The following is a 12,465-nucleotide window of genomic DNA, read 5'->3' on the forward strand; positions in this document are numbered from 1 at the left end:
TACAAGGTTCTAACCGATATAAAGATTTAAGAACAGTTAGTGTTTAAATTTCGCAGTTAACAGTGACAGTTTCACAAATGTCGTTTAAAAGCATCACAGTATCGGTCGGTACCTATCAAGCAAAAAACCGATCTGAACGTTAATCCAGTTTTGAGCTAGTTAAGTGGGTTTTTTTTGTTGGTTTATAGGTTGAGTTATTGCAAAAAACCGTTGCTATTGGACCAACGGACGTTGTGTGTCCACATTGCAAGGCCTTTAATTTTAAAATTATAAAGGGCCTATGGGGTACCAGAAGAAAATCAAAGAAGTTCAGCCAAATAAAATGAGAGTTGTACAACGATTAAGACAACTCGACAAAGATCAAAACTCTGCTAGGCCATATGCAATTAAAATACAAAAAGCACTAAAATACGTGGTTATGATGCATATTGGACAGTACATCCTAGCGAGCCGTGCTCAAGGCAGAGCAGCTATAATTATAAAACAAAATATATAGCAATTCCAACAAGATGAGATCGAATAAGAAAAAATACAAGCTACGATAGTTAGCATTGAAAAGAACGGTGCTGAAATAAATATAGGAGCTCTAGTCTAAGGTCTAAGGTTTATTATTGTAGGGGACTTTACTGTAAAAGATACAGCCTGGGGTTCACTAATAATAACACCTTGAAAATGTTTATAATAAATGCTTATCTTTACGTAACCAACGAAGAGTCGCACGATGACCTCGAAATCAAATGGATAGACGAAGTGATCCAAGATTTCACCTTAAAACATGGACCATGTCACCTAAATCACAGCAACTTGCAAGCAATACAGTTATTGGGCAACATGCAGGAAATCAGAAGATTAGCGAATCAAACCACATGAATTAAACAAGTGTATAAGTGTATTCTTAACATTAGCTTGAGTAGTTTAGTTTTATTTTATTTGGGAAATACATACTGATGGATTAGTAATACATTAATTTGCAACTTAAGATTGTATTAAGCATATCTAATGTAAGGTGTAACTAATAAAAAAAATTATATTAAGTTTAAAAATGAAACCCCTATATTGTGGAGCGCCAAATGAGATTTGGGCCATTGGTACAACCAATAGAGCTACTATATTCATTGTTAATTCATATAATAACATATAATATATATGTTATATATATAATATATAACCTTATTATATATAACATATAACGATATTCATATAATTCTTTGTTAAAACTGCTCTCTTACCAGACCCATTAATTTATTTTAAACACTTATTGAAATTGCAGCGGTGAAATGTCTACGTTTGTTTATATCTCCAAAGACTTTTTGTGTACCATTATACGTTGGTTAATTTGCTTTGCTGCACCATTTTGGCTATCGTTAAAACTCCTAAAGTTCCTGCAAGTCCAATCTAGTGAATTGATACCAAAATCGTTAATGATAAAAATATTCCAGCTAAACCAGGAGCCGTTCTCGAACATCTAAGAACCGTTATCGTCATCACCATCTCCACCAGTTCGATAATTTACTACTTTCATGAGCATAGTAGGTATATTTTTGTCGCTGATTTAAATGAAGTCTTTGAACGGTTTCTCTCAATGCCTCAGAATCCTATTAGATTCCGCGTTCCAACTCTTGATTAAATGAGTTGTACATTGAGCGTTGTCATTCCTAATTGTATTATTCCTTTATTGGTAAGCATCAAGCACACGCTTCTTGATTTAAAATATAGAAAATAATCAATATTATATATTTGTGCGTCAGAAGACAAAATTAACAAGGTTGTGTATAAAAACTATTACCATCAACATTATGTTTTTGAATTTTTTTAAAATTATTATTTCCAGTTCGAAGTAACTATTTACAGTTAAGAAAAGACATCATCATCATTTCATAAGAGAAAAGTAACAAGAATTAACAGAATTAAATTAGAATTCAATCGAGTTACAAAAAGACATTCTATAATTATCATATATTATAATTTATTATTTTGTTAAAATACGTTGAATAATGTTAAAATTCTCAAATCATTTACCGGTAATAAAACTTTTATATTTTATTGTTGTTTCGTTCATATCTATTTTGATGTGTGTTACGAGCGAACAAACAGGCATTATCTATATTACTTTTGACAAAATTGGTGTCATTCTCGCTTGATTATTCTTTGACATGTAACGTATTCTACGTAGATATCGAAAAACATTTTTCCCCCGTCAGACGGCAACGAAAAGTAGAACGAAATCCATATCGCCGTTACCATTGTTTCTGTTAATATTTGATTTATAATTCAAATTCTATTTCTGGATACACCCGGTCGAAATACTAAATTATGAAACGTTGGATTCGGCATTGTATTGGTAGGTAATTTGGAAAAAAAATGTGACTGGCAAATGGAAACGCATTATAATCGTATGTTTCATTATGGAACAATCAGTTTAGGCTTGAAAATGGTCATTCGTTAATCGGGTTAATAAATCAAACCTAAAATTGCAGTGGAGCGAAAATGTTCTAATAATAAAGCAAAAATTAGTACCAGGTTCCCATAATACGTTATCGGAAAAACATTTAAAATTTTGTTTTTTTTTACATTTTCCAACAATCGACTTGATATATCTACTACTATCGATATATATATATATATATATATATATATATATATATATATATATATATATATATATATATATATATATATATATATATATATATATATAAATGAACAGTTGTTCGTTAGTCCAGCTAAAACTCGAGAACGGTTGGACCGATTTGGATATATTCGGTCTTGAATTACTTGTGGAAGCCCAGGGAAGGTTTCAAAGGTGAATAGATATGAAAATGCTCGAAATTAAATAAAAACAACAATTTTGTTGTTTTTTTTTTTCGAATCCGACAATCTACGTGCCCGAGAAATTTCTTAACTTCGGTGATCCTTTGCAATAGTGACATTTCAGATTATGTGCTCTTTTTTGTTGTTTTTTTGTGATAGTGACAATTTTCTGCTAAGTGCGCGAGAACTTTTCTCACTGCCGAGGAGAAGACGACCTGACTTAGGTCGTCGTAGTCAATCAAATGTGCTAAGAAGTACCTCACGTGATAACCGCACTGATGACCAGAGAGAGACAGATCAAGAAAATAGTCGTATTGCTATATCAGAATTGCGTTCTTTAGAGAGTGACAATGAAGTAGATAGGCTTTAGAATCCAACGAGTTCGTGCACATACAGTGTCGCAGACACAGTGCTCCTGTGGTATTGGAACGAGCTGCATTTCACTATGATATGGCAATCGATTATTAATTAATATTATAATATTAATATTAATCGATATTTAATGTTGTGCTGGAGGCAAGGTAGAATGACCACAATTGGTTCTACCACCAGATCCTTTACGCTCTTTAATTTCTGGGATTGGAAATAATTCTAAGCTCTTCTTGGCCAACATTCAGAAATATAACAGCTGTTTCCAAATGACATCATTTGGCGCTACACATATTATACAGGACAATTTCATGCCCACTTTCCCACAGTAGACCCAAAATTGCATGCAGTAGTTACCAAACACATGATACATGGACCTTGTGGAGCTTTCAACTACAATTCACCCTGTATGGTTGACGGCAAGTGTTCCAAACGATACCCAAAAGACTTGATCGCTGAAACCATAACGGGAAATGATGGATACCTATTGTATCGTAGACGATCAGTTGCGAACAATGGGTGATCGGTAGTTGTGAAGGTAAAAGGACAAAATGTTGATGTGACAATCGTTGGATCGTGCCATACTCGCTAATATTATCCAAAGCTTTTGAGACTCACATCAATGTGGAATATTGTAACTCTATGAAGTCGACATATGTAAATATGTTAACCAAGGTAGCGATATGGCCGTCTTCGCTATAGCCAATGCAAATGACGAAATATCACAGTACCAGATGGGTCGCTATGTAAGTAGCAACGAAGCAATTTGGCGTATCTTTTCATTTGCGATCCATGAACGACAGCCTACAGTAGTCCATTTGGCAGTCCATTTAGAAAATGGTCAGGAAGGAAAATGTCGAGGATTCGCGGTCAACCTCGACTGTGCAATGGAACAAGACTGGCTGTGAAAATGATGATGAAGGCAACAATCATAAGGGGAAAATAAAAAGGATGTCTTGATCCCGCGTATACAGATAATTCGAACGGATTTATCATTCGAGTTTAAGCGTTCACAATTTCCAGTATGTCTGGTTAAGTAAATATCAAGATCAGTCGTTGGAAGTTTGCGGAATCAACTTGGAGTTTCTCTGTTTCGTTGTTTATTAACGCACCACCAAGCAAAACAAAAAATATAGTTTATCAGAAAGCTTTAAATTGATTAACAAACTGTATCATAACTGTGTGTTTCTGTAAATATTTAATTGAAACCTTACAAATAGCCAGTATTTCAGGAAAACTCTGTTTTTTTAAGTATGAAACATAATGTGTAATTGATCGAAAATAGTAATAAAATTTCATTCATACCGAGCATTTTTTTTATTAATTACAGATTATTAGGTCTTTTATTTATCGATTGAAGCAGTACGAAGTCTGCCGGTCTGCCTACAAAATGAGAGAAGATAAGAAACCCTTCTTGATAAACAAAATCTTGTTATAACCTTCCAACAGGCAACAATCAAGTTGTACCCGACTCTCTATCTTATAACCTATAAATGGGAAAAGTTGTTTGTAATATAACATATTTCGGATTAGTTTGCTATTTGTAATAGCATATATGGCGAAATTATCTTTCAATTAATTTTTCTGTGTGCTCTTATATATGCGTTGAGGATCCAGGTGATGCAGTTTTATCCGGAGATAGCCAGACTATATCAAGAACTACCCACTATTTAGTCAATAGTCTGAAAGAAGTTTGGAGAGTTGAGGCATATAAGCTAGGTTTTAGAATAATTTTGGAGGCTTTCATTTAAGCTTCTTTATTACAAATATATAAACAGAGAGAATACTAGATGTTGGTGGAAGTGTGGAGAGCTTATTAAGAAACCGTAATGAACTGCGGAACTTATTCCAATACATTATAATTGATTTTGAAATAGAAATTAAAGGAATAATTTCTCAAAACCTGCTTCTCATATTCTATTTGCAAGCCTTCAGAATAAATATGATGCCACAAGACTAAATTTAAAGGTTCCCAGAACCATTATCAATGCTCATTTGTTAAATGTTTCGTAGGCTACTGAGAGATGCTCAATTATATAGAGATCAGCCACTATGCGGTATAGACTTGATTATAAATTAAGCGGTTTTTAATACCAAGTTATATTAATTCCTAACTTCGTTCTTAGTTGGAACTCAATAATAATAAAACCCCTATCTATAGTGGTGTTCCTTTCTAGAATGATAGTGGTCCTTTCTGAAGTCAAGTGTCTTGGCAGATCTATATAGTGGTATAATATAATTACCTAATGTGAAGCAGTTTTTCATTCCACAGAATATTGGAAGTAGAATTCATATTTGGCGATGAGCAAAATATATAATACAGAAATAGGCTCTATTTCGAAGGTTACAAAATAATTATTGTTAAATGAATAAAAATCAAGTCTTTTATTTAAGAATTCTTGCAAGATTATTTTAAACAAGTGATAATAACTGTTTTCAACTGTAATAAATGAATAAACAAGTAAATATATAATAATTGTTTTATTTATAAATATTGTTTAGTAAACAAAATAGTATACCCTTGATATAACGTTTATATTCTATTTAAAGGACTTTGCCTAAGGCCTTAATAATAAACTAGTAGAGAAAATTGAGCTCTACTTCAAACTAGAAGTAAAATAACAGGTTTTAACTATTTTTACCTGAGCTATGATTACGTTACATATTTTAATTAACTTTAGCCTTTTAAGACTAAACACTAGGCTGCAAATGGATTTTGATACAAAATAACAGGTCTTGATAAAAGGAACATTTCTTATATCTCTATTTCTTATTTTAACATAAATTGTAGCGGCCTACATATATAATGTTGTTTTGTGTTCTATTTTTTAAAGAACATTTTACGTTGGGATATAAACTTATAATAAAATACAGATATATTACTACTAGCGTGGAGAACTATCGAGTGAAAATAGTAGAAACAGTCAATAGTCAAACAACTAGCGACTAAAAATAGTAATTATAATTTTCAGCCAAATGTAGGGTTCCACTTTATTTTTCGTGATGTCAGACGAAGATGTACGAACTCTTTCCTGTATAAATTGTGAGAGAGGAAAGGACGGAGATAATTGCTTGAGGCAGTTGATTTTACATGTTCTTATGTTTTCCAACGGTAGTATAAGCGAGACGGTACATATTTCTTCACGTACCAACAAAAGAAAAGAAAAGGAAAGAAATATTTACTGAATACTATTAACATGCAATTAATAATTTCATTTTAAACGAAGTAGAATTAGTTTTATATTTAAATGTTCTGTGGATCTGTAAAAAGGAATGGAATAATACCCCACAAATGTTTTATCGTATTTTAACATGTTAATTGCTATTTTTAAATAACATACTATAATAAATAGACAATACAATAAACATAATTAAAAATGATCACACAATAACTACCAGAGCTTTTTTAAGTAAAGTACATTCTTTATTTGTTATTGAATGGAAATATTTTTTAACAAAAATCGAGAGAGTAATCGAAATATTACCTATTATTGCCATAAAAACAGTCAAAAGTATTCTACTATTTATCATTCACAATTTTAATCTTTTGCTATTACATTAACAATCTTGAAAAATATCTTTCCAATATGCTGCTATATTAATATACAATATATTGTTATTTGTAAGTAAACTACCAAAAAATCGTATTTTTTTTCATTTTTGTCAAAGTCGCAGCTAAGACGATAGAGCCAGAACGTTAAAAATCAGTCGAATGAAACGAAAAAAGTAGAACCAAAAATACTAACTAAAAGTACACGACTGAAACAATCGATAGTACATAGTAACAAAATCAGTCGGACCGAAAATAGCGACTGGAAACAGTTGACTTAAATAGAGACTGGTAAGAACAAGTTTAATCAGTCGAACCAAAAACAGCGACTGAAACAGTCGATATTAAAAAGTAGTCAATTACTAAACAGTCGATAGTCCTGTTCAGTCGATAAATCCCAACGCTAATTACCACAATGGTAGCTATTTATTATTAAAAATATAAGTCTATGTTTGAATAATGAAACAAACTTGAAACAAATGAAATTTTAGAAACACTCAGTAATTTTTAGTATAAATTGCTTATTTTGTGGTCTTAAACCAAACATTAAATGTGATCCTTCTAATGGCCAGCTATAATTTTAAAGTAATCTCCACAGACATCACCTATGTATCCACAATATACAGACTTTTGCATTCTAGTTTAATTGAACGAATAATTATGTCTTCACGCTCAGTTGATAGAGCAGGACTAACTATGTTCCTGTTATATCCTGTTCCTGTCCGCCACTGAGTAAGAAGTTCACAAACTGCAAATAACAACACGAAACGCTAACTTAAACTTTTAAATAAGTCTTTTGGGAGTTGTAGGAATGTTCGTCTAGTCGGTCGGTCGAAATGTGTGGCTGTCGATGCGATTGTTTGTCTGAACACTCACTACTATTTTTGGAAGGAATTTGCACGAGAACTAAAAACACTGGTTCAAGAAATACTTGTTTATTTCGAATTAAACTGATACATGTGGTCGACGGGATGATATATAAGGAAATGGACGGGATATTAGGTTAAGGTGAAGGAAGTAAGGTAACGTTGAGGAAGTGGTACTGTTACAAGGGGATAAAGAAAAGAAAAAAGAGCGAGACGTCGTCGTGGTGGTCTTTTATATCCTGGAAACGCATGGTACCAATCCAGCGGCGTTGCCAACCTTTGAACTTGGTGTAGGTGCATGTTGACATATTGGACTTAAAGAAGATATTTTATATGATTTGATATTTATAGGCTCAGGTCTGATCTACTACTTTTGTACTTTCGCTACTTCTATTATACAAATATAATTCTAACCAATATAGTTAGCAGAAAAAAACGAAATGTCAATATTATGAGCTAAGTTTTATGGATATTTCTGGACGAACAGACAGACAACAAAGCTTAATGTCTACCTAAAACTGATTAGATTGAAGTCGGTAGGAGCACAAAATTAAATTTGTTCTGTACGTAATTCTATTTTGTGTATATGACACCAAATTATATTAATATTTTTGTATTGTTTGCCATAAATTGCGTATATATATATATATATATATATATATATATATATATATATATATGTGCTACTATTTATTTTTGTTCTAGACAAGAATGTAAAATCCGAGAAGGAAAATGATCCCAGTCCCGCCAGTAACCAGGCTGGGTAAGACCGGATGTCTTCTGGGATGATTTTCTGGGAAGTTGGTCACTCCGCCAGTCAGTAGGTTTAATGATGATTACGTGGTTCGGAGCGCACGTTAACTTTTAGACCTAGTTCAGATAAACCCATAGATGGTAAAAGGAGACTTTAAAATATTAAAAAAAACATGGAAGGGTTCACACACATATTATAAATTATTTTATTGTCCATAAGAATTTCCTATAAAGATATACATAAATAGGCACCTATTACCTTAACGATTCAAATCAATTTGATGGATTAAACGCGTAAAACATGTCTGAATGAATTGGGTCCATCCAGTTCCACGGGGCTGTATTTAATTCGGGCCCGATCTAAAATCGTAGATCGTCGAAAATATTCCACCGATTCCCCCAGGATACCGCTTGAACGTTATCGCTCCCAAACATCGTTCCCGATATATTTACGTAATTTATCTTTAATTAAATTGTGTCAAGAGTCGGGAGATGAAAAGAAACGGCGTTTCGGTCAAGCATTTGCCAGCGTTATTTTCGGAGGTATCACATCATAATAGCTACGCCCACCGGGTGTAATTTTTCTTAACCTAGGTTAAGTGGCTTAAAATAATCAGCCAGTTTCAGTTGGTAACATAACCTTATAGAAGTTCGATTCGGATATTATATATTAACACACAGTATTCTTAGCCAGTTAATTCTATTAAACCTATTCAAAGTTTTTTAGTAATGCGTCATGGATGTTTGTGACGTCGAAACATTTTCTATATATAGTTTTAGTTCAGTTTGGCTTTGATATACAACACAATTTTAATATAATAAAATAATTGAATAAAAATGTTATCAAATTTTTTTTTTGATATATTTTAAAGTCTACTTTTACCAACTATGAGTTTATTTAGACTGGGCCTAAAGTTTAACGTGGGCTTCGAACCACGGTCCTCAGCATTAAGCCTACCGACTGGCGAGTGACCAACTTTAGAAATCATCTCAGAAGACATCCGGTCTTACCCAACCTGGTTACGGGGATCATTTTCCTTGTCGGATTTTACACTATTGCCTAGAACATTCACAAAATTTAAACAATCATAAACATAAATTCACGACCATGCCCCAGAAGGATTCGAACCCGCGGCTATCGCAACAGTAGTAGGACCGTCCCATCGCCTTTACCACTGCTCCACCAAGCCGGTTCACACACAAATAATTTATTTATTTTAACACATAAATATAATTTATTTTAACATTATAGTATATCTGAAAACTACAGTTAATTATACAGCCACAATAATTTATAGGTAAGGGTTAAAACCTCTTAACACTATTGCATTTTTAGGGTAAATTGATATGGCTCGGTGAATGGAGGTAAAACGAAATGAAACAGTGGTGTTTACATTATGTGACCGTTATTTATTTGGCAATATAAGAAATGTAGAAAATACAAAATAGATGGATGGCAGCGGCGTTACCTGGAGATGAGGCTTGGGCAGTCGATGTTGGCACGTCTAAACCAAACGATGGTCGGTTACTGAATGATTGGAAATACCCTTCAATAACATCCCAGATAAACGTCTCGGGGTTGCCAGCTATTCGTTATCGGGTTCTAGTTGGCGCTGCTGGCACCCCGCCCGTGTTCAACATCGGGGATTATATTTCTGGGTATTTTGTAGACCGTTATTCCATTATGTAAAATTCGACATGCCCCAAGGTCGCTAAACATTAAAAAATTTTACATACATCTGACAAAGGATCGGCGGCAGGTTGTCAGACGTACGCAAAATTATTCAAAATATTAGTTATCATTACTACAGATTAAAAACCGACAAACGTTATTTTAGTGCTTTCATTATTTTGATAAATTTTAGATGGCTCCGTAATATATGATATTATTTCGTTTGAAAATGCCGAAAACAATTGATAGTCAAGATCACAAATTGATTGCGGCTTTAATAAAATATTTCGAAAGGGAATGAGATAATGGAGGCCCCCTTTTGCCAATAATGTTTGTTAGAGCGGCAATTATTAATGATATTAAATAATATATGTCCCTATAATTTTATTGAAAATGTTTCTTAACCGATTGATGCCGCGTTAAATATTAGTGTGAGTACTGTAAATAACATCGCTTACAAAATGAAGAAAAAAATAAAATATACGAAATGTATAAGAACAGTAAGTACACAAACTACTTTATCGATATAAACATGATTTAATAAAATTATTTCAGAGAAAATTATCTGTCTGGAAAGTATACATAAAAGAGTTAGTGACATGCCACTTTTTGAGGGATGTAAGACATCCTTTCATACACTTATAGGGAATGGGGTTTAATTAGTGTAAAGATAACCCTCAGAGAGGTTTAATGGAACTTCCAGACATTGCCAAACATAATTCAATTTTTAAAGGCATAAAATAAGGCCAAAGAAGATAAACAATTTGAATTTTTGTATTTTGATGAAACTTAAATATGACAAAATGGTTCATTGTAGTACTCTTGGCAAGACAGTAATAAAAAAAGTGTATAGGCAACAAAATTTTATGGAAAAAGATATAAGATACAATAGCATTCGATTAGGTTTTGTTGGTCATCATATTTATTAATAATTAATTGCAGATATATTGCTAGTCGAGAAGGACATTCCATCAAAAAATGTTTGGATATATAGAAGGAAGCATTGTCAATCATAACACTTTCGGTTTGGATGAACTCGATAAGACATACAGAGGAAGTAATTGATAATTGGTGGAATCGTGAACATGTTTTAAATTAGAAAGTAAAAGTGACTGAAAGAAACTTTCAGGATATGTGATAATGCTATGCAATGCTGGAAATTTCTGAAACAGAGTGATGGCTAACTGTTTTGTAGATATGGTAAATGCATTAGACATAATTCAGTGATTAATTTTATGAAGAATGGTGTACACAGATAGTAGCAGAAGAAATAAAATATACAGTGATACCAAGGTAACTTGACAAGTAAACAGACCATCGAAGGAAACAAGAACTAAACGTAAAAGGGTAAATATGCTCTCGAATGAAAGTGAAATACGTATCTCAGATATACAATTGTTAATTAGGTAGATTAGGCCTCCAGGGGGATACCACTACATAAAAAAATGCGCCTAGAAACTCTACCTCATGGGTGGTGTGGAAAAGAGTTCAATATAAACAAAATAAATCTAACCTACAAACTATTATACCTGTGTTCTTAATTGTAGTTTTAAGTCCTTCGATAATATATGTATTAGATGTACTATAATGTTAAAATAAATTATATTTCATAACATTTTTGTTCAATTATTCTTTTAAGTTTAGAATTTTGTTGTATGTCAAAGCCAGAGTGAATTAAAACTCAGAGTTGATGCGGCAACATTGCAATGTTTCGACGCCACAAATATCCATGACGCATTACTAAAAAGAACTTTGAATAGACTATACTATGTATGTCTCTAACGTATTGTATATACAGGGGATGCGCAAAAGATTATGAATACCTGACATATACACAATATATTTTTATTAAAAAAGTTGAGCGAATATTTTCTTTTAAAACAGCTGTAATCATGGAAGTGGATTCGTCGAGTGTGTGAATAGTTTCCAAGAGAATGTTGTCCCATTATTGTACCAAAACATACGTCAATCTATATGGGCGCACATCATCTTGGAATATGGCAGTGTTTGGCAGCAATATACCTCTCCTCTCCTTGAATGAAGATGTCGAGATATTAATCTATATCTTCACCTATGTTGAAGAAGACAAGAGCACCGATATGCTTGAAATTTGGCATGGTGAAAGCTTACTCAGGGGAAGAAATATTTTTGTGTAATATGTGCTACAAATAAATATAATCCAATTAAACTAAATACATCCAAATAAAACAACAGGGAATAGCCATCAGATCCTAGGATCGAATGTAGATGGAGCTAAAGATTTTTAAACAAGTTTATAAAATAAAATAAAGGATGGTGTTCGTTAAAATTAAGTGAGTGTTCAGACGCTAAATAACATAGCTATAAATAAATAAATTAAATATATATATGCCAATAAAGTTGCGACGTATCTGTCGTGATACACTACATTCAAACGTATTCATTAAGTAGTAACTAATCAGGAA

General features: G+C 32.7%; 1 protein-coding gene across 1 annotated transcript in view; it reads right to left on the reverse strand.

Annotated features, from left to right (window-relative positions):
* The window catches only part of Stacl (SH3 and cysteine-rich domain-containing protein), a 455,842-nt gene that overhangs the window by 320,653 nt on the left and 122,724 nt on the right, over positions 1 to 12,465 (reverse strand). Inside the window, exons 10-11 of the mRNA XM_076410623.1 lie at positions 3,585 to 3,635; positions 1,489 to 1,595 (exon numbers count right to left, since the gene is read on the reverse strand). Coding sequence (XP_076266738.1) covers positions 1,489 to 1,595; positions 3,585 to 3,635 — 158 coding nt within the window. The remainder of the gene's footprint in view (positions 1 to 1,488; positions 1,596 to 3,584; positions 3,636 to 12,465) is intronic.

The sequence above is a fragment of the Rhynchophorus ferrugineus genome, unplaced genomic scaffold (genome assembly GCF_030347505.1).
Source record: "Rhynchophorus ferrugineus isolate W39M unplaced genomic scaffold, kcgeb_rfMv2 rfM7, whole genome shotgun sequence".
NCBI lineage: Eukaryota > Metazoa > Arthropoda > Insecta > Coleoptera > Curculionidae > Rhynchophorus > Rhynchophorus ferrugineus.